The 22,797-nt window shown below is 43.9% G+C and overlaps 1 protein-coding gene across 2 annotated transcripts in view; it reads right to left on the bottom strand.

The window, feature by feature from the left end:
* UGGT2 (UDP-glucose glycoprotein glucosyltransferase 2) overlaps window positions 1–22,797 on the bottom strand; it is a 1,586,510-nt gene that overhangs the window by 1,285,000 nt on the left and 278,713 nt on the right. For both annotated transcript variants that reach the window (XM_078657956.1, XM_078657957.1), the window contains exon 6: window positions 1,348–1,444. In XM_078657956.1, coding sequence (XP_078514082.1) covers window positions 1,348–1,444 — 97 coding nt within the window. The remainder of the gene's footprint in view (window positions 1–1,347; window positions 1,445–22,797) is intronic.

The raw sequence follows: 22,797 nt of genomic DNA, 5'->3' as shown, positions 1-22,797 counted from the left end.
TCCCGGAAGGGGGTAGTCCTTAGTATAAATGCTCTAGTTTGACACTCGTGCAATAAATTAAAAAAATATGCCCTTTTAAATTATCCCATACATAGTACATGATCCTTGTCTGGTAACATGATTCAGTTGAATTGTGAAAACTGCAAATTCAGGAAAGCAGAGATTCCTCTAGATTTTAATGTAAAATTGTTTCCTAAGGAAACAATTTGACTCACAGTCGAATTCAGAGTCGGTCAAGGAGCAGGGACATCTAAATATTTTGTTCATGCACCAATTTCAGTCACGTTCTTTTTTAATTGATGGGGGGTGTTGGGAAAAGGCAGATTTTTATTCAGGATGAATGATAGATTTTATTCCAATTCCTATTTTTTGATACAGCAGTTGATAGGTCGATATTCTGACAGTAATGCATATACATTCACAGGAATGTTTAGTTACCAAGGAAAACAAATGTGAATCAGAGCAGTGCGGAATGCATTAAGGAAATTTTAAAGGTTTATGGAATGACCTAAGTTAATGCACATTGGTTTTTGTATGCCTTTATTTTGACTTAGTTGCTGTATTGCATAATGTGTGGCTGGGAAGCACTGTTATATGCACTATTTAAATATATATTTAAAAAATGTGGGTACAGCGTTTACTGTAATACAACAAATGAGGCAACAATAATGAATAATGCTATGCTTGTATTGACCATAGGTCATAAAAACATTGATGTTTGCAGAACGTTATTTGACCGGAAGGAATACAAACTATATCCCTTTCTTTATTTCATCTTGAGTTATAAATATCTTACAGTTACAAAGGGAAATTCAATGACTGGCCAGCACAGGGGTATCTCCAGTTCAAAGTCAATGATGTTGGAATTCCCCAATGGAAAGCCAGTGATGTAAGGGCTTTAGTAGAAGAAAAATCTATTTTTCCACAATGCACTACTTAAATTCATGGACATGAAAATGGTAATGGTTTCAATTAATCAGCACCTTCTAGATGCTAAGAACCCACCACTTCCCTGCATGCCTCTGGAATCTAAACCCACAGGTTCAGCAATCCTGCAAAAGAGGTAGGATGGAAACGTGCAAATAAGTGTTTGAATATAAATATATGACCTACATTATAATTACATTTAATAACATTGCAGATTGTTTGAGAAATGCAATTGTCATTTGCTTTTCAAGTCCTTTTTCATTTTTTTTTAAAAAAAGCCTTAAATCGGAACGTCTTTTTTTAGAAAAAACACCTCACTTCTTGGTACCACAAACGTGTACCAATTCTAGAGCAAAACATTATTTTTATTATTATGACTGTAAGTTCAATGCCTTGATAGGCGGATCACTGTTTACATACCTTCAATCTTTGTGTCATCAACCGCTTTGTATTCTGTACTTTTAATTGCAAGCTCCACTCCATATCCAGATAAATACATTCTCCTGGAACTTGGTTTCTGTTGAGAATTTATTTTAATAAACCATTATTTTTTGCCTGTTTCTTGTTTTGACAAATCACCACATAGAATCTACGGACATATAAGATTTGCTTGAGGTTTTTCTAATGCTTTAATAAACTGCTTATTCATGGAAAAGTAATTCAAAATTTAACAACACAACACAGTTTAATAAACCCCAATATGTGAAGACTGATTTGTCACCGTTGTGTCCTCCAAAAAAGGATAGTGAACAAATACACTTAAAAGAAAAGCAAACAAGTGTTAGATTTTTATTTTGAAGCACTAGTGCAGAGGGTACTGCAGGGCTCAGTTTTAACTCTTTCACTGTCAGGGTGCTAGAGCTTAGAAAAAAAATATCAGCATCAGGTTGTTCAAGCACATGTAATTATTTGGTTTCTGTGACCCAAGTAAACTTTTTTTCAGCACATTCAAGACTATGTATTGGATCAAACGATGTATCAATTTCTCACTGCAACCAAAATGTATTATGAAAAACGTGGAAATATTTTCGTGGTTTAAACAAATGTGCTCATTATTTTAGTGCATTTCTCAAATAGACAAATAAAACCCCCACAAATCTAACCGAAAATATGTTGTCCTGAATGTCTGGAGTCCGGAAATACCACCTAAGAGTGGTGTTTCCAAGGAAATGTCTGCACAATTATGCAGCTTTAAAATTGTGGGACAACCGCTGTTTATGTATGGCGCATTCTACATTTTATGACACATCAAACTCATAAGTACCTGGAAAGTATATAAATTATATATTTTTTTATTCGGTATGTGCTCCGGACTTTATTGGTGTAAACCAGACCTCCCTCGCTCTGACTGGCAGGCTATTAAAGCACTCCGAACATAAGTTTCAGATTAGTAGCAATTTTTGTTTTCCAAAACATGGTAATTCCCTTCGGTCTCCATCACACATGAACATATTTCTGCCAAGCCTTAACCCCCCCATCTTCTTTCCTCTGGGTCTCTTAAGCCTGAATGTACCACACATGCATTGATCGGTATTCATTAGGTTTAGGGTGCCCACAGGTGATAAAGTAGGTTCAGTGCAGTTTAAAAATTTGAAAATCAGCTGCAATCGAAATGCCCGTTTAGTGTACCTGTTTTGTTGGTCACAGATGTCACCCCTGGACTTATGGAAACATAACACAACCGTATTTGTTTTAATTTTTATTGCCGTATGCCAGATGTTGCTCACCTGTTTGGCTAGCCGGGAGATCACACGGAGCAAAACATTTGTGATATTTTCAAAAGAAATTCCCCAAAACATGGTAGTTTCTGTCAGTCTTCCTCCAAAGGCTGGACCAAGATGTCTGCCAACAGGAAGTGTTTCTGATGTGGCAGTTTCCATTACCAAGGGGTGAGTGGGTTCTCAGCATTTTTGGATGCAAGGCTAGCCAGACCCTAGGGGTATACTAAAACACCAGACTTGTTGCTGCACATGGAAGCTCATGAGTAACCAAGAGACAGTGGTTGGCTGGGCATCGGCTAATCATAGCATAAAGCTACAACGGTTATAATTGCTGTAGATATTTAATCTATTAGTTCCTCAGGAAACAAATACTGCGGTCATATTAGCACCTTTGTGCACCTTTTACTAGTGAAACAGAAGTTCTCGGCGGCATACTGGCACAGGACCTCGCACACCCAACTTTGGCCATACATAGATACCAAGGTCTAGGTTACATAATCTTTGCACAAGCTGTTTTAGTGCAAAATCCTACTCCACCTGTGCAATGCCACATAATTTAGCCCAAGAAAGTCACGGATGAATGCGTACTAGCTTTGTCTCAAAGAAGACAATAAATCAAGCCTAATAAACACTCCAGTCCTCAAAAACTAGAGATCACCAAATCAATGGAGAAGACAGTCATGCCAGCTCTCGCCTGTCTGAGGAAACTACACCATTGGAAAAGATAAACTGCAAGAAAAAAATGAAAATTGGCAGTAATAAAATTGTAATTAATATTTCTCTACTGAATGCCAAAATATTTAAACAAATTGCATTAATCTGCAGTATTTTTGTCAAACATTTCTTAATGGTTAGAAATTAAGTAATATAACTACTTAGGAACACACACACACACACACGCGCACACACAAACGCACACACACCCATACCACCAAACCTCCCACTTAATGCAATATGCTACTACTCCTGACAGGGTCCATTCTACCTGCATACACTTCTTTTGAGCACCACTTTGCATGTTTTACTCCACACGTCTGCCATAATCTGTCAAATCGTTGCCAAGCACACAAAAATGAACACTGCACAGCTATAGAGAAAATGTAGATATGATGATTTAACATAAGATGTAAGCAAAACACCATGGCATTGCAGTAAATTGAGTTGGTAAAACTGGAAGATTCTAGGGTGGTGAAAGTGTATGGTTTTTCCTGAAAGTGAGAAGGGTTTGTTTTGTTCTGATATCAAGTTCCCAGAAGGCAGATACAACAGAAGTGAGAGGTTATGCGAAAGAAAGGTTCAGAGTAGCATTGCCTCAGGTTAGGCAAAGTTCCGGATTGTGAGGTGTCCTTGGCCATCGGAGAGTGGGAGCTGCTCCGATAAGGAAAAGGAATTTGTTTTGGTGTAGAGCTTTGTCGTCAACACAGCATAATTCAAATGTAATCCCTGAAGCCAATGAAGATCAAACAGCGCAGGGAGAGGTAGATGAATTCACTTGTGTCAGTTACCAGTTTAATTTACTTGTGTCAGTTACCAGTCTGTCCACCAAAACAAGTATTGCTTTGGTTGCGACAAATGAGAACTCTGGAGCATCTGCTGGGACAGCATTCAGAAAGCACAGTCGGAATACCACAAGAGCTTAATCTGCTGCCTTTAAATGAATAGAGGGGAATAGGTGCTAGTTTTTTTTTGAGGATGTGTCAGTAGAATTAGCAGATGGAGCCACCTTGCTTAAGAATCACAGCATGAGATTTTACAGTAGGGGGGCGTGGCATTAGCAGCATTCCAATTTGAGTAAATCTAATAGTGAATGCCATCATATAATTCTATCAACTGGACTAAACACTAGTAACTCGCTTTTTCGTTCCATCATTCCGGTCTGCATTTTGTGAGGTCGGTGAGTAAAGTGAGGATGTTCTCTGTTGCGGTCTTTTTCATACCATTTGTACATTGCACTACCGACTCTTCCATATCCTATAAAGATAAACTCACTGATTCCATATAAATATGGAACAAAGTAGGGTCTATACAAGGCCTCTGGGGGATACCAAAAGACATTGTACTTCTTCATGAGATACCTGAATTGCAATGCATTGGCAACGTTAAGAGCGCAATAGCATTGCAAGCCTAAATTGATGGCTCCGGATATTCTTGCTTTGATTTTTACACATCGGGGCTCATTCTGTCTACCAGTATATAGAGCACTTGAGAGAAAGAAAGTCCACATGAAATGAGAGAAAATCTGTTGGTGTTCTGTCAAGATTTGCAGCTACTTTCTAAAAGCTATTTCAATTGAAAAAGACATCTGTGGCTTTTCAGCAACACTGTATACTCGGTGGTACGCTTTGAGCTCCTCATATACTGAAGTCACATGATCTTTACTCTCTACTGCACGTCAAATCCCCCTACACTTTAGCCACAACAACTAGAATTCCATTTGAAGTTTGGAAAGCTGTGGTCAAACACATTGGCTGGCAGGGAAAGGTAACTTCAGACACCTATCTATGGCACGGCACACTCTTCAAGCAGGTGACTACACGACAGGGATTCCAGGCCTGGGATCTCATAGGTATATCCAATCTGGGTGATGTCTTAGAGATATCAGTCAGATATCCAAGCTGTGTGATGTCTGAAAGACCACATAAAATCCTTTAAAGAACCATCTGTTTATGATTACCTCCACAAAAGTAAGTTTTTCAGATACCTACAGTTCAGAAATGCCCTAGACATCTACAGGCACACTTTGTGAAATTCCACTCATTAGAGGGTAAAACTATTATAGAGCATATTCACGTGCGGACTGATCCCAAATTGTCAACTCCACTAAAATATTTGTTCGCCTTTCAGAAATATGGTGGAAGGACCTGGTGGACCGGATGATGATGACTGGAGCACGGCTAAGATGGCTCTCAGACTATTGCCAGTCTCAGCCTGGCTCAGATTCATACAATCCAAATATTTACACTGTGTATACTTTCACCCCTCTAGGCTGCGGCGGATGAGTAGATCTCCTTTTCCCACATGCTGGTAATGTAATTTTGCAGAGGGCAGTTTCTTTCTTTTTTTGTAACTGTTTTTATTGATAACAAAAATGCATCGGTGCAAGGCATTATACAATCATCTTTGTCAAGGCAAAACAAAATATCTACTGTGTTTCACTACATATACTGGATCAGGAGTACATAGATCCACTGTCCCCAGAGGTTGCCCTTCCTCTATAGTTGCAACAGTGCCACAGAGTCAAAAATATGAAAAAGCAAGCACTGGTCCGTTCGTAATAACATCTTATTGTTGGCTGCCCAGTGGGGAGGTTCCTGTAGTCTCTTGCAATCTGTCCATCAATGTTTGTCTCTCCCTTCTCAATTCCACCATAGGAGAAATGCAAATGTCCCCCCTATATTTGTTCCACTTTCCCCATTTATGGTCCCATTTTTTGGGGCATCCCCTTCCATTGAACACTTTTTTTTCTGCATTCATGGCAAAGTCCATGTCCTTTGCCTAATCCCTTAATTGTGGAGTCATGTCCGGCCCCCAATATTGGGCGATATTGCGTTTGGCGATAGTCCATCCCACCGTGGCCCACGACCGCTCCGCCTGCGAGAGGTCAGTAGCCCCCCGATATTGAGGAGGCAAAGTTTGGGGAAGGGATGAATGGGTTTGTCACATGTCCTAGCGAGTTGGCGGGTGACTTCTTTCCAATACTGTTGTTGGGAGAGGTGTGGCGCCACAGCCAGGGCAACTGACGCTGGACGCTGGGGATCACGGTTTGATCCCCGGCGGCCGGGGTCTGCCCAGCACCATGTGACTCTGGGCAAAAGCTCGCTTAATCTTCACAACGGCCCCCAGCACCGAGATACCCTCTTCGGGGGTGATTCGTGCGCTATAAAAGTACTGGATTTACATTTATGTAGGGGCAGTCCCAGAGGATATGTGTGAATGTGCCGGTCTGGTTACATCGTCGGAGGCAGAGCGGATCAGGTCTCCTACCCAACCTGAACAGTAATGTGGCATTGAAATAGACCCGGTGGAGAACTTTGAGTTGGACAAGTCAAAGTCGCATAGGGATGGCCACCTCTCGGGGAGAAGCAAGTGCATCTCTCCATTCCTCGTCGTCTATATCCCCAAGATCGGTCTCCCAGCTTGACCGTAATTTCAGCATTGGGTCAAATTGGTTATTCACTAATTTTTTATATGGGAAGGAAATGGCTTTGCGGTCCATTGGATCAAGTAGTAGTCAGTCCTCCAACGGGGAGGATTCTGGAAGGGGGGTCCCCCTCGGGAGGGCCAAATCAATGGCACGGCTAATTTGGAGATATCGAAAAGTCTCTGAAGATGCAAGGTGATACTTAGCTTGAATATCAGCAAATGTGGCCTTCTTCCCCTTCACCCACATGTCCCCCACTGTGGAGATCCCAATTGTGTCCCATTTATCAAAACCCAGACAGGTGCTGAGGCGACCCAATATATCAGGTTCCCAGAGAGGAGTTGCCTTTGTCAGGCGGTTATGCCACACCAGCTTCCGCTGAATTCCATGCAACACTTCTACAGTGCGAGCCGTGGGGCCAGTCAGTTGTAGCTTCCGATAGTTAGTATAGAGTGCCCTATTTTAGCCCCCCTTCCCCATTAGCCAATGGTACGTGCGGAAATTGGGATCATTGTGTGGACCGAACACCCTTCTGTTAATGGCAGAGGGCAGTTTCTTGCATGTAATATGGGGGTGCCTTTCCATTATTTCATTCTGCATTAAAATATATGCACACCTGGAATATGTATTGGTTTACAACTTCCCAGTAGAACCAAGGGCGGCCTTACTTGGGATTATGGTCAGGTAGAAGGGAAAACATGGTGCATGAATACTGGTGGGAATGGGCTATCTAATAGCCAAGCGGGGAATTGCTAAGCAATAGTGGAATGCAGCCCCCCTCTCTCTGACTCTTGGCGAATGGCAGACAGGGATGGACTGATGTGCCTTGGCAGAGAAAGTCATTTATAAAGCCAGAGGCTGCCCTGCAAAATACCAGTGGATTCTGTGTCAGTTGGATTAGTCTCAGTGCTATATTATAAACATAAATAAAATCCCTTGTAGGCACTTTTACTTGATACTGTATTATAAACATGGCTTCATTTACAATATGTCCCATTGCACCTTCTATAGGAATAGGAGAGTACGATTCTTAGCCATGCACCTCAAAATGGGGAAGAATGCGTGTGGGATGGAATACAAATAAAAAGCTTTATAAAACAATCTGTGTCTTCTGCTGTAACATCTGTGCTGAAAAGCTTGCCTCATTCTTTTCATTTTACATGCAGTGTAGAACCAGAATGGAATATAGAGGTTGAAAAGGTAACACACAGGGCATAATACAACGCTGCTTTAGAGTTCCGTTACAGTGTAGTAAAAAAAGAATACTAACTGGAAGAAAAAAGGGCTTTTTGCAGATTCCTCCCCACTTTTTGCCTCTATTTGGAATACTAGATGCTGGCTTTCGATTCTGACAGTGCTCTGAAGCCTGCTGAAAAGGTTTGATTGTCAGTGGTCTTTCCCTAAAAGCTGATGTGTGTATACTAGCATCCCCAATTGACAAAGACTGTACTCCCTCATAAGTCCCTAGAATATGGTTCCAGTGGTACCCAGGGCATGGGTGGTAAAGGGGGAACTCAGGGCTTGCAGCACTCTTTGTGCTGCCCTCACTGAACAGGTAAGCTAATGATAGCAGGCCTGCTATAGCAGACTGCAAGAACAGTGTCAAATGCTCCATTTCAACTTTGCCCTCACCATGTGTGACATAGTCAGTACGTTACTTTTAGTATATATTAGTCACCCCTAGAGAAGGCCTCCTGTGCCAAGGAAGCAGGGTGCAGTATATTAAGAGTGTAGACATGTAAGTGCAAGCTTAAATGTTTCTATAGTGTCTTTACCATTAAGGTACACTATAAGTAATAGGCGGTCCATAGGATAACATTACACGCGGGCAGACCCGGGGTGCTTGTTCCCTTATGGCATCATCTAAATGTGTTGAGTTTGGTGTCAAACAATGTGTCTTCTCTCCCCGGATATGGATCTTGTGACAAGGGAAGGCTGCCATGCACCCAGCGGTCTACCTTAGAGGCTGCCACCCTGGTTGTCCCAGCTTCCCTGTGCTCTGACTGGAAAGCCCTCATTTCTTGCACCTGCAGCCGTCAAGACAGGATTCTGGCCTCCTGACAGGTAGTATGAAACACTCCCAGGAGTCAGGAACAAAGGCTGGACAGGAAGGAGGTCCCACCTCCCTCCTCTCCAGCAGGCTAGTGTAGTGACACATCAGAGTGGTGAGATTCAAAGGCTGCATCACCACTGATTTGAATTTGGGCTGTCCCCCTGAGAAGAACACAACCCTCCCCTTGCTTCAGGTGCACTTGTACTCAGGCAAGGCGGGAAATTAGGTATGCAGGAGGTGTACACCTCCAGGAATGGTGGCCACACCTCCAGGACAAGCAGCCTGACCTGTACATGATAATTAGAATTCTGACATCCTTAGGAGGGTAGATATAGTGGGTTCTGGCCAGAAAAGGTGGCCGTAAAGAAACGGGGGGAGAGGAGGATATCAGAGACTAGGTCGTCCTCCTAAGAGTCAGTAAGAGACAAAGCGGGTTCCAAACGTGGGACCCTGAGACCTAGCTCAGTTCAGGTGTATGGTTCTATTAAATCATAATACCTTGAAAAAAGAAACATTTCTTTTTTTAGTGTCCCCTCACTCACCGGGGTTTCCCCACGGTGACATGCTTCATCATTGGGGTCCTCCCAGTTCTCTACGAAAAGGGGCGTGCTGCGACTGACGGACTACGTAGGAGCACTTTAGTGTGAAATGACTATGTGTGGTGCAAAAAGAAAAAATAAGTGGAGTGGGTGTGTGTGAGTATTAAAAATACCGTACTTAGTGGGCCTAACTGTTTTATTGAGCTCCTATGTAGGTATATTAAAAGTGGGGTTGATGTCACTGTAGGGCAACCAATAATGGGGTTTACTCAGTGATCAATATGGTCGACATGTTTCATGCTACCCCCTAGCATTTCTTCAGGACCATGCAGGGACCAGCCCTGCATATGCCACTCCTAAATCCCAATGGTGGGGACAGTGAATAATTAAAATGATAAGGCAATATTATTTGCATGCATTTCTAATAAAATACATACTTTTGTTCCTCTCAAATGGTAGGTGCTGTAAAATAAAGCACATTATTAATGACAGACCTTCCCCTCGGGGAGGTACACATAGTACATTGCCAGCCACTTGCATTCTGTGTGAATAAAGAATGATTTGCGCCATACTGGCGCGTGCAGGCTTTCTTTAGTCAAAAAAACGTCGTCAAACATGTTTGTGAATTCACACAAATAAACAAGACAGGACTTATTGTGATCAAAACATATAACAAACCCAACATATACAAAGTACACAGATTAAGAGAAACTGGAATAGTTACTTTTCAAAGTGATAAATGACACTCCCTGGTCACTCTGGGGGGTCGATTTCACTTATCGGATACACTGCTGAAAAAACGAGGTATATATTGGAAACCAGTCGTTATGTCGGAAAAACCGCTTCCGTAAATAAATTGTATTAGAAAGTGGTTACTCCGTCGGAGAAGAGATTTAGTACTTACATCCTGTGTGGTGAAATCGCGCGTTCCTACCTACTCAGTACACCTCCCCGGGACCGCATCTTGCCTTGTTACCGCCCGGCAGTTGTATTTGTTTGTTCCGGTATCGGAAGAGGGAAGGTACGCCCTCGACCACTAGACCGGTCTGGCTATGGCGGCCATCTTAGGTGTATGCCTCAACCCGCGGGTCCCTAGAAAGTGAAGAGGGTTTTGTTTTTCTTGGAATCATATCAATCGCGGCTCCCTCGGTTCGAGACTGGCCGTCATTCCGGATATATTAAAAGATTTTATATGTACTATTCGCAGATTCACAGAGGTTGAAATAAAAAGATTTTTCTATATATGTTACCGCAAAATTAAAATTTGAGGCAGAGTTTGAGATTATCGCTTGAAGTGTGAAGTTTATTTCTGTGCATGCCCGATTTTCGTTATAATAGTACCTCCGTCAGATTACTTAGCCTTATGTCAATCAGGGGCATATCTGATAGATTTTACATGAAAAGACAGTTGCTAGTCGTGAAAAGAGGTATAACTGATATTGGTGGCATGCCGCTTGTTGATCAAAGATATATTAGAAATGTATTAAGGCGGCTAAAAGACTTGGCAGTAGGGGTCTCATTTGACTATACTTCAGGTTGGGATTACGCTTGCTCTGTAGGGTTGCAGATGGAGAGAAAAATGCACATGAACCCTATATTATATAAATGCACCCCAGGGAATATCATCGTTTAACCCGTGGGTGTCCGTACGTAATCTGTACACCCAACGTTGTTCACGTTCATGTAGGAACCTTTCTTGGTTTTCTTTTGTTTTCGATGTTTCCAATACCACCCACCTCATGTCATTGGGGGTATGGTTTGTTTCGATGAAGTGATTTGTCATTCTCGTTGTAGTCCTTTTGCACCTGATGGTGCTGCGATGTTCCACTATCCTGGTACTCACTTTGCGTGTAGTCATCCCGATGTAATGCAAATTGCAAGTGCATGTAATCATGTATACTACTCCACTGGTATTACAATTTGACATTTGTCTCAATTCCCATTTGCTTCCATCGTTAAAGATCACATCTTTCGTGTTTGTTGTCAGATGGCATGGTCCTGAAGAAATGCTAGGGGGTAGCATGAAACATGTCGACCATATTGATCACTGAGTAAACCCCATTATTGGTTGCCCTACAGTGACATCAACCCCACTTTTAATATACCTACATAGGAGCTCAATAAAACAGTTAGGACCACTAAGTACGGTATTTTTAATACTCACACACACCCACTCCACTTATTTTTTCTTTTTGCACCACACATAGTCATTTCACACTAAAGTGCTCCTACGTAGTCCGTCAGTCGCAGCACGCCCCTTTTCGTAGAGAACTGGGAGGACCCCAATGATGAAGCATGTCACCGTGGGGAAACCCCGGTGAGTGAGGGGACACTAAAAAAAGAAATGTTTCTTTTTTCAAGGTATTATGATTTAATAGAACCATACACCTGAACTGAGCTAGGTCTCAGGGTCCCACGTTTGGAACCCGCTTTGTCTCTTACAGAAAAGGTGGCCAACACCCACAGATGTGGTCACCTCAGGGGAAAATTAGCTGCAGGGACTATCTGCCATTGGCTACTATCTCCCACACTCCTAACTACCCTAAATCTAGGATTCACTGAAAGCCCCTGGCACTAGACTCTCAGATCAAGGAAGGACCAAGAGGAGAACTGTGTCGCCGACAACAAGACTTTGCTCACAGCACTAAAGCAAAAGAGGGATACTTTGTCCCTGAGGCAATAGGCTTGAAACTGATTGAACGCCCCTCGTCCTTGGCTAAAACTCGGCACAACATAAGAGATGGCCCTCTGTGGAAGCCAGAAGCATCATCAGTCTCCCCTAGACTAGTGTCACTAGTTTCCTGCAAACTGCAGGTAAAAACACTCACCAGATCCAAAAAAATCACTGGCCACGGGCCATTCATGGGATCGCCCAAATGCATGTGGTCCAGTGCATTGTGAGAGTGGTAGTTTTGCCTGTCAGATGTTTCAGACAGCTACCTCACTCCCCTGGACCCAGTGAAGTTCCAGTATCTTTTCGCTGCGCTTACTGTTGTCAAGGCTTGTTGGACCACAATCCGTTAACCGACCCCCACACTTGATGCTGCATTTACAGGGAAAACCGTGAAACCATCATCCGACATCAGCAGCTGTGTATCTGTTGTGTTTTTGCATTCTGTTTTGTGTAGCACTGTGTAAGCCATAAAATCAGTCCCACCACAGCTTCCGTTCAGCACCAAGGACAGTCAGGACAAGTCTGTACTCAGACTCGACGGGCTAGGTGAAATGTATGTGACTGTCGTGACCTCGTCCTGGGGCCTTGCATGACCAAAACCCTGTAACGCTTCCATGTAACTAAATGGGCAAGTGATCGATTGTCACTAGTGCTTTTTGTCATTGACCGCAATGTTATCTTTTTCATGTATTTTCCTTCACTGATTTAATATTGCTTCAAAAATCTATAATTCTGGTTATATGTATGCTATTACGTTCGTTTTGGTGTCTAAATTAAGATAAAAATACACTATTTTTATATATAGGTGTCAGATTTCTCTAGAGTTGTGTCAATTACTTATCGTTCATATTGGAACTCTGAAATGCTTAACACTTGGTTCTCTATTCAAGCCTGACTTCTCTTTGCCACTCTCCCAGGACTGACATAAGGATTTATTAGTGTGAATGCAAAGACCATCTTTGGGGTATTGTGGTAATATTATATATACAAAACCATACCACATAACATTCCACTTTGCTACATTAATACTGATTGAAAAGTTAGCAGGCTGTATAGCTTTTTTAATACTAATTTACAAGCAGAACTAGTGTTCGGCTTCTGGCATGTATAATCAGGGTAAGGCCGCTGTAGCTTATGTAAGCTCTCTTGGCCCTACCATAAACATTATTGCATATATGTTTTTAACATACTGTCTCATGGAGTGCAGCAGAGGAAGGGGTAAATAAATAATGGTTTCATCTGCAGGGTTGTGGGGACAGGGGATGAAAGGATTGTAAAGCATGGGAAAAGCCTGAAAACGGAACTGTCACTTTAACAATGCGCTAAATAAACATTGATACAAATGTGTTCTAAAAAGAAAAAGCAAGTGCAGGTGTCAGTAGTAGCAGGTGTGTGCAGTTAAGCAAGGGATCACTGATCGGTACTCACTCTAATCTGTGACATTGATATTGCTTGCCATGACAATTTTCTCTGCAATTCTAAATTCTAAATACGCTTAATTACTTCCTCAAAAATCCCATGACGCTTATTGCTAATTAGGAGCATATGAATTCTTAAATGTGATCATGTTTCCTTGATTTTGACTGCTAATCCCAAAGGTGCAACGTGTTTTAGCATTATAAACATCGTGAAGCCATTTGTTACTGCAGTAGGTTTTCTTGCTATTAAGAGGAGAAATATATCTTATTGATGCTATCGAATACAGCCTCATTAAAACGTTTATTGAAAGCTGGTACCAACCTTGGGTTTCTTCACTCTCAATATATGTTCTACATTTGTGGGGCCTACATATCTGTCATGAATATTACCAATCCCTGCTGTCTGATGGGGTATCAGGAAATGGGTATTTTCATAGTAATTCATACTGTTAAGTTTTTCTGTTTAACAGTTATTTTAATTAAATTGAAAGTAGAATAACCGAATCTCACATTCAGCAATATTAGGTCAAACCTTGCTATTGTGTCTATTCACATGCACAGTCAGTGTATCATTATTCTCATTACATCATTCAAGTGTAGCTTGTCGTGCTGTGCCCCGAAGTCCAACTGGGATAGTTATAATGTTTGTGGGTACAAACAGTGCACAGAAAAAACAGCACGTTTTAGTAGCTTAGTAGGGTTTTCTAAATTTCCAGATAACAGAGTGCACGTCAGCTGCGCACCCAGCCCACGAAATTTGCACCAAACTTGTAGAAATTAAAAATCATTTTTATTAGCTCATAATTCAATGTTAGGTGTCTTCTACTTGTTTATATGTTTAATAGTCGTTTCTTATATTTGCTATACTTGCCTTGCATCTCGTATGATCAGGGGCGGCTCATCTATAGGGGCGTTTGGGCACCGCCCCCCATGCTTTCTCGCAGTGCAAGAAGGCACAAACATAAATGGTAATAACTACTATTTGTCTCTGCCTTCTCGCACGGCGAGAAAGTTGAAGTTCCTGGTTGGGATTGGGCGGTGTTTCTCGAGCGCAGGGGGGAGTGGCTTGCCCACTGTTGTTCATACTGACTGTTTGGGCAGCCTGAGGCCGCCCAAACAGTCAGTATGAACAACAGTGGGCAAGCCACTCCCCCTGCCCTCGAGAAACACTGCCCACTCTCCCTGTTCTCTCTGTATGCTGCAGCATACAGAGAGAAAATGACCCGGGTGGGGCAGCGGCCTCACCAATCACAACGCTGCCATTGCACCATTGTGACTGGTGGAGGGGAGGAAGGCTGCCTGCAGCCTTCCTGATGATGAGTGCTGCAAAATTCAAAAAGCAGGATGGCGGGAGTCGGGAGTCTCCGGACTTGAGGAAAAGCGGGATGGTGAGTTTAACTTTTATTTTATATATATATTTTCCCTTAAACCTCTCCCGCCTCCCCCCCATCCCCTCCGCGGTGCGACGACCCCATTTCCACCGCCCCCCAACCACCCGTAATGCCAGCCGTGACTAGTAAAACTGTCCCTCTGCACAGTCTGAGGGGTCATTTCAATCTAAAGTATGTAAATAACAGTGGTGTCCACAACAGGTCTGAAATCTGTTCCAGCAGCACTGCCCCCCCCACACACACACATACACACACACACACACCCTGCAGCCACACCGATACTAAGGAGCGACTCTTCACACCATGCGCTGTACCGGAGTCATATGTAGCATTAAAACCCCACAGAAACACAACCTCCTGGGAAAGGGAAACACTCCTAGGCAATGCAAGAGGAACGTCGCTTTTGCCAGGCTTAGAGGGCAGTGTCTGTGTGTGTTGGGGGCAGCGGTCGACCGCGGATGGGCATGGAGGGAGGGGGGCGCAGGACATTTACGCATAGGGCATCGGTCCCCACAGGCACCCGACAGACGTCACAAGCACAGTCACTCGGAGGCAGCCACAAGGGCGCATGCACACCCCCAGGGAGCTTGTTTGCAACTCACTGAACCCACCACGGTCACGGCACGTTGTACATACGTGTCAGATGTTGTATAATTGTGCTGTGTGGTGAATTAGTTACAAGACACAAATTTGCACATGCGCAGAGTCAAGCCCCTGCGGGTACAAGCGACAGGGAAGCAACTTCCATGCCGTTCAGGAGGCATTTATTTCCAAACTGGAACCGCTGGCTCCAGGCTCGTGACGTCAGGAGAGGAGACAGCAGCAGAGGCCCGTCTGCCCACACACAGCGCCCACCAGCTCCGCCTCGAGGCGCGCTCTTGGAGGGTGCGGGGGGGATGAATGTATGTGTATTAGTGCTGTGTGCTTTGAATGGGTGTGTGCATGGGTATGTGCTAGCGAATGATGGGTGTATGTGTGCGCGCTTGTGAATGGATGGGTGGGAGTACACATGGAGATGGGTGGGAGTGAGTATGTGTGTGTGGGTGCTTGTGAGGGATGGGAGGAAGGGAGTGTGCTTGTGCGTGCCCGCCCCACTACTCGTCGACATTACGAGCCGCCACTGCATATGATCCACAGTAGTGCTAAATAAAGAATTCTAATATATATAAGTCTGTGGTTGTCTTGGACGTCTTACAGCAAAGTGGTAATCATACTTACCTAAAGTTACCCTGCTGAGTCTCTGGCAGGTCTCATTAATGGCCCATCCTTGTGAACTACGCCAACTAGAGAGTTGACGAGATCCCGATCTGTTTTCCCACTTCACAGGCTACAAACACAACTCTCTTGGTTAATGGAAAAATATAATTCTGATGAGCTATATTCTCATTGTCCACAGGCCAAAAGTAAAACCAGATGCTTCAAGAGGGACTATGAGGATCAAAGTAGTGATCGAGCAGAATACCACACAATAGATCATTTCTCTAGAGAGAGAGAAAATAACAGATATAAAGCCAGCTCTACTGGGAGAGAAGGAATTTGCTTATACGAGTAACGAAGGTTTCAGAGCAGAATCCTATTTTTAAAAAGAAAAGGGAGTGTGGGCTGATTGCTAAAAAGAATAAAGCTTTGGAAAAAAGAGTTGTTTTCCTGGCAAACAGAACATCCACAATAGCACAGGAAGACAGTGAAGCACAAATTACCATTATCTACCTGAGTCTCCAGAAGTTCCAGGACACGAGTCTGACCGCTGCCCAAATTCAGGTTGAAACTTCAGATGGTTACCCAGGCACAATGAACCAAATTTGTGTTACTCAATGTCAGAACTCCTTTCAGAGGGGCATGGGGCACACAGGTGCTACTAGGTCCAACTGTGGTGGCTGAGGCATTTTACTCCAGGCGTCCAGGGGAACGATCTACTACGGATCCCCGCTCAAAAGGACCAAGTACCCCTTCTGCACTAGACTCTTAGCTGTAGCTGTGGTCGAGCAGTCAAGGCTCTCTCTCGGGTGGGGAAGACTGTGGGGGGAGTGAGGGGGTGAATGTAGATACAGATCAGTGAATGAACATACATCATAATGCAAACAGTCCGAACATTAAATCAATGTCCAGACAAATATTTGCTTTTATACGAAAAAAATATTATTTTGTTTCAAATTCTACACATACAAAGAAATTCGATATTCAGTAGCAACAACACAATCACCCCGGAGGTTGGTAGTTGTCAGGCAAATCCCTGTCCCACACTACTTGGGTTAGTCCCCATTCACTGGTGGCCACATCAGGGAATGCAAACTACTAGGCCGTCCTCAAGAGTTCTCCCTTCTGACCTTTTAGGAACTTACAAAGGGAATAAATGGGACTTGCACTGCTGGTTCCTCAATGATATACAAAATGTTTATGGTCTGTGGCGTGCTGTTGAGGTATCGCTGTCTGTGCTCTACAGCGTGGTTAGCTACAAAGTCTATTGCAAAACAACCCCAACAAGGGGGTAGTCTCCTCCAAGCACTGTGTAAAGAACAAGTCTTTGTGCACTTGATGATTTTAATAAAGTTTTGAAAACGAAAATATAGTCAAAGTCTTTGAGATTGTAGTCTCTATATCAACGCATTATATTCATGGTTGTAAACACATCAAACATTTCATCCGTTGCGTTTGTGATTGGTTTTAGTTTTCCCAATGCATTTCGGGCTCTAGTTCAGCCCTTCATCAGGGGATTACTCTACGAGAAGAAAAAAGACATGAAAGGCTGTCGGCCTCAACTACTGCTGTTGAAGATAAACTGTGTGTACATACACCGTTCAATGGGGAGCCGTGGTCGTGACCGTGAATAACAAGGTGCTTTAAAACTGGATAACGTGAAAACATGCGTTAAAGAACGGAAATGTGCCGGATTACTGGTGCTAAAACTGGATAACGTGAAAACATGCGTTAAAAAACGGAAATGTGCCGGAGTACTAATGCGTGGGTGTGGGTGAACTGGTTCTCTCCATAAGGAGATCGTGACTCCAGGTTTGTGAACTATATTAAGGAGAAAGGGGTTTGGGGCCGTGAGCATAGAAACCTTAAATCCTTGTGAGCATGCATGCAAGATGCTTGAAAGTGTCAAGTAACTCACGGTAACAGTTTCTGTTTGGTCCGCGTTTCTGAAAGAAACGTGAGCAGCTCGTTAACACTCGGTGCGCATGAGGGTTTAAATCTAGGTAAAGAGCTGGTCCATGAAGGTACTTACTGGGGTGTGGTTTAACTCCGCTTGGGTTCCATACGGGTGCCCTTCCGATGCGTGTGACCCGATTAGGTGAAAGCGGCAAGAATCAGTATGTGCGTGAATAAGTAACATCCAAGAAGGACTAGAGCCCCGTTAGTGGGCGCCATCTTGGAATGGTGTGAAGTGCTCGTGGGTGTTAGACTGGGGTGTGGGATGGAGCTAACTGCCACAAAGTGGAAAAGTGAAACAAAGAAAAACAATGTATTATCAGGCTGCATGTGAAACAAAGAAACACAATTGAAAGAATGTTTTAGGCATGAAACGTAAACAATGTTATGCTCTCAAAAAAAGGGTGTGTCATAATTCACTATCATACATATAGCATGAACGATGATGTACTATCAGGATTCACAGTCATAAGTAACATAGGAATTCCATCCTATCGTTCAACCCGTTCGGTTGCATCGTCGCCATATAGCGAATCCAGTAGTTCTCCCGCTTGAGGAGTGTGTTTTTATTGTGTCTGGTAGGTTTAATCTGTTCCAAAATCAGGAATTTCAACTGCGCCACTGAGTGGTTTTTCTCAAGAAAGTGGGCTGCTACAGTAGATCTCACATTTTTAGTCCGGTTACCGTGAGTTACTTGACGCTTTCAAGCATCTTGCAAGCATGCTCACAAGGATTTAAGGTTTCTATGCTCACGGCCCCAAACCCCTTTCTCCTTAATGTAGTTCACAAACCTGGAGTCACGATCTCCTTATTGAGAGAACCAGTTCACCCACACCCACGCATTAGTACTCCGGCACATTTCCGTTTTTTAACGCATGTTTTCACGTTATCCAGTTTTAGCATCAGTAATCCGGCACATTTCCGTTCTTTAACGCATGTTTTCATGTTATCCAGTTTTAAAGCACCTTGTTATTCACGGTCACGACCATGGCTCCCCATTGAACGGTGTATGTACACACAGTTTATCTTCAACAGCAGTAGTTGAGGCTGACAGCCTTTCATGTCTTTTTTCTTCTCGTAGAGTAATCACCTGATGAAGGGCTGAACTAGAGCCCGAAATGCATTGGTAAAACTAAAACCAATCACAAACGCAACGGATGAAATGTTTGATGTCTTTACAACCATGAATATAATGCGTTGATATAGAGACTACAATCTCAAAGTGCACAAAGACTCGTTCTTTACGCAGTGCTTGGAGGAGACTACCCCCTTGTTGGGGTAGCTTTGCAATAGACTTTTAGGAACTTAGTCAGAAACGTCTATGGTGCCCCAGCACTGTTTGCAGCAAGCCCCCCAGGGCCACAATGGCCCAGTTTCAGTCTAACCCACTCCAGACGCATGTCACTGTTTAGCCGTGCAGTAAGTGCCTGCTCCTCGGGTGCTTCCAAGTCTGGATCCTGGATTCCTGTTGAGCAGAGCTGTCAATCGGGCTCTAGTGATCAGAGCTGCTTCCGTCTCGGTGGACAAAAAAGGCATCTTGCTCATTCCCTTAGCAGGGGATGCTGGCGTGGTTCTATGGCTTCCACTAGAGCTCCAACAAGGGAGTGATGCCCTTTGCAACGTCTCAGTGAACCTTGGGGACTTTGTCAGGAGCAGATTACGACGTGTGAGCTCAATCTGCTGGTCTCAAGATTTCATATTCAGCGTGGGGCGACGGTCGGAACTCTAGGCCAAAGTGGTACCGGCAGCCCCTCCTGACATACACGTTTGCTGTGGTATTCACGATCAGGGCTCATACTCTCCTTAGGTGATCATCCTCTCTAAGTGGCCCCTCCCCGCATACGGGCTCACCGATCTTGGAAGTCACAGGTTCTGCACATCTGGCCCAAACTCAGTTCACCGGTGACACCCTCTGGCATATGAGGTCACCATGGCATGTGGCTTGATGTTTCCCACACAGTGCTTCCAATACGGCTAAGAAAATGCAGCCCTCTCCTGGCATTTGAGGTTCACAGAGTAGATACTGCACAAGGGCAACAGCCCCATCGGTACAAAGCCTCACAACTCACTCATGGAATCCGTTTGCAGAGCTCCCAACTGGACCCTGCTCCCTCCAATGCTCACTTCTGCCTTGAAGGGCACACTGGTCTTGGCAGTGATGGTGTTCCAGGGGCCAGGACAGGTGATTTTGGTGTCCAGGGTGATGTCCCCTCACCCTGCAGGAAGACTAGCAGGCCTTTTCCCCTAGTCCTGGTCATAGGCAGTAGTCTTGCAGATCTTCCCTTTCTCACACAACCCGCCTGACTGTTTGGCAAATGACAAATGACTCAACTTACCCTTCTAATAGTCCAGAGTCTTTGAAGTATTATATTGGGTTCTACTTCTTTTGAGTGAGCATTCCTCTTCATCTTACTTCATGAAAGAGGTCTGTCACAGCAAGCACGACTCCGAAGCTGACTGTCCACAGTATATTCATGGGAGTGACCAGAGGTCACACCTGGAAGTCAGTCACAGTGATATGTGCATCAAAAGGTTAATCCGAGACCATTAGTCCTACACTTTATGATTCTCTGATCAGCCCCATCTGTATCCAGACCTCTCCCCTGTGATCTATCACTGAATCAAAAGATCAGTCTTTTGAGACATAAAGGGTATCTCTTCCTTCCCACCCAGCTCACTGGAACACAGCAATCACAAACTTACATGAGGGGATTCCTCTCCTCCTCATGTCTTCACCAGGCAGGCCTGGGATTTCTAAAATGGCGGCACATTTACTCAGTGTACACTGTCAGTACCCTTACTGTTCAGCACTAATACCTCTATGCATTGTACCCATGCATCCAGCACACACACCCAGTCTGTGTGTCCTGTTCAGCACTGAAGCTTTCTTATCTTTAAGCAGGGTGCATTATTTCAACACACAGACTGCCAGCCCACACACTCACTAATTGCACGCTGCACAACTCTTCATCCCTTCATGTATTTAACTTTGCGCAAGCATGCATACACCCAGCACATTTGTTATACACACATGCACTGCATCACACTACATCTTTCGTGTAATGTATTCCTCTCAGGTATATATACACCCAGTACATGTACTAACCACACATGCAATGCATAGTATTGCTTCATCCTTGTACAGTACAGTTCCCAGGTACACACCCAATCAACCTAGAGTCACTACTACTATGTTGCGCAGCACTCCACATCTAACTGATGAAGGCCAAGGGTGAGTTAGGCACACAGCATCTGAACTTTTAAAAAGGTGAGTGAGAATGTAGGCCTTATTCCAGTGACAAAGAGTAACAAGCATTTGCAATGCAATAGGTCTCGCATTTACGCGAGTTTGAGCTACTGACATTGCAAATAACAATGCCTTTTATTTTTGTTTTTGTGTTTAAAACATAAATAAAAGGCATTGTCATTTACAATGCCAATAGCTGAAACTCGAGCCCCATTGCATTGCAAGTGCTTGTGTAATTAACTCAACAGCTAGTTTGTTGCTGTTATACATGACATGATTGTGTAACCCCTAGAGGGTGGGGGTGTTGATCCTTTATACGGGCTAGCAGAAACGGTTTGTAATTTGAAAGTGGCCCCCGAAATGGGCGGAGTCAGGGCCAGAACCCGGGGGGGGGGGGTGGCGCACCCACAGCCCTGTCAAGAATGCCTAACCCATCCACTCCCCCTCCTCTATGATCGCCTTCTCGCCCCCTCTCCACTCCCCCTCACCCCCCCACCTTCCTCCCTACTGCAATCACCTGGGGGCAGAGGCACCAGGAGCCGCCCAGAACCTACACCTTGGCTTCGAGGTGCTACCTTCTCTGGATAGATGTAGGACATTACCCCTTATGCTTAAATCAAAAATGCCTACTGGAAGAAGAGAGAAGGAAAGGGGGGAATGGGGGAACCAGCGAGAGAAGGGGGAGAAGAGGATTAAAGAAGAAAATATGTAAGCGATCTTATAAATATCCGCCGAGTCCAAATCCTCCACTTTTTGCATGCCCATGGAGAGCTGTCAATCATGTGTGCAACACCAGATGTGAAACAAGCTAACAGACATGACACGGCTGCAGGATGCGACTGTGATAATGGTGCGGTAGCTAGTTGAATGATCAATACAACCGAAAGAGAAGGGTGAAATTAACCGCAAGACAATGCTCAATAAAAATTGCGACCGACCAGTGGAAGGCAGTCGGTGTAAGAGGTTGAGTTCCGAGTTAGTGCAGGAGCCTCGCTGTGGCACAGTGCAGTCTGTGTAAAGAGACGGTGCAACATTAAAACATGGCCAAGTGCAATGAGTGAAAACCGAAAAACATGAAAAGGACCAAACCTAAATAGAACGGAGCGCCGATAACAACTCGTATAGGGAGCCAGGGAATAAGGCTCACGAGCAGCAGGCGACGCAAGGAGTGCTGTTTCAGTGGCAGCGCTGTATGCTGTTGTTTCTTTGGCATATATACAATGTACAATATCCCAACTGGTATTATTTGTAGACAATTATAAAGGATATCTATACAGCATTATCCATCAAAGAACAAGGAGACTCAGTTTCATTCTCATATGTGCTCAAGGCATCATTTTTATCAGCATTTCAAGAAATATAGGGCAAATGTAATTACAGTTAGTATCAGCACTGAAATTAATAAATAACAAGTGACAGCCCAAAGTTGTACAAGGTGCACGAGTGCAAGGGTGAGTGGCACTACGGCGACACAAGTGACAGTGAGAGCAGCGTGGACGGCGCAAAGTGTATTGTGAATAATTATATACAGTG

The sequence above is a fragment of the Lissotriton helveticus genome, chromosome 8 (genome assembly GCF_964261635.1).
Source record: "Lissotriton helveticus chromosome 8, aLisHel1.1, whole genome shotgun sequence".
Classification (NCBI taxonomy): domain Eukaryota; kingdom Metazoa; phylum Chordata; class Amphibia; order Caudata; family Salamandridae; genus Lissotriton; species Lissotriton helveticus.
This window is presented reverse-complemented; position numbering and strand designations above follow the sequence as displayed.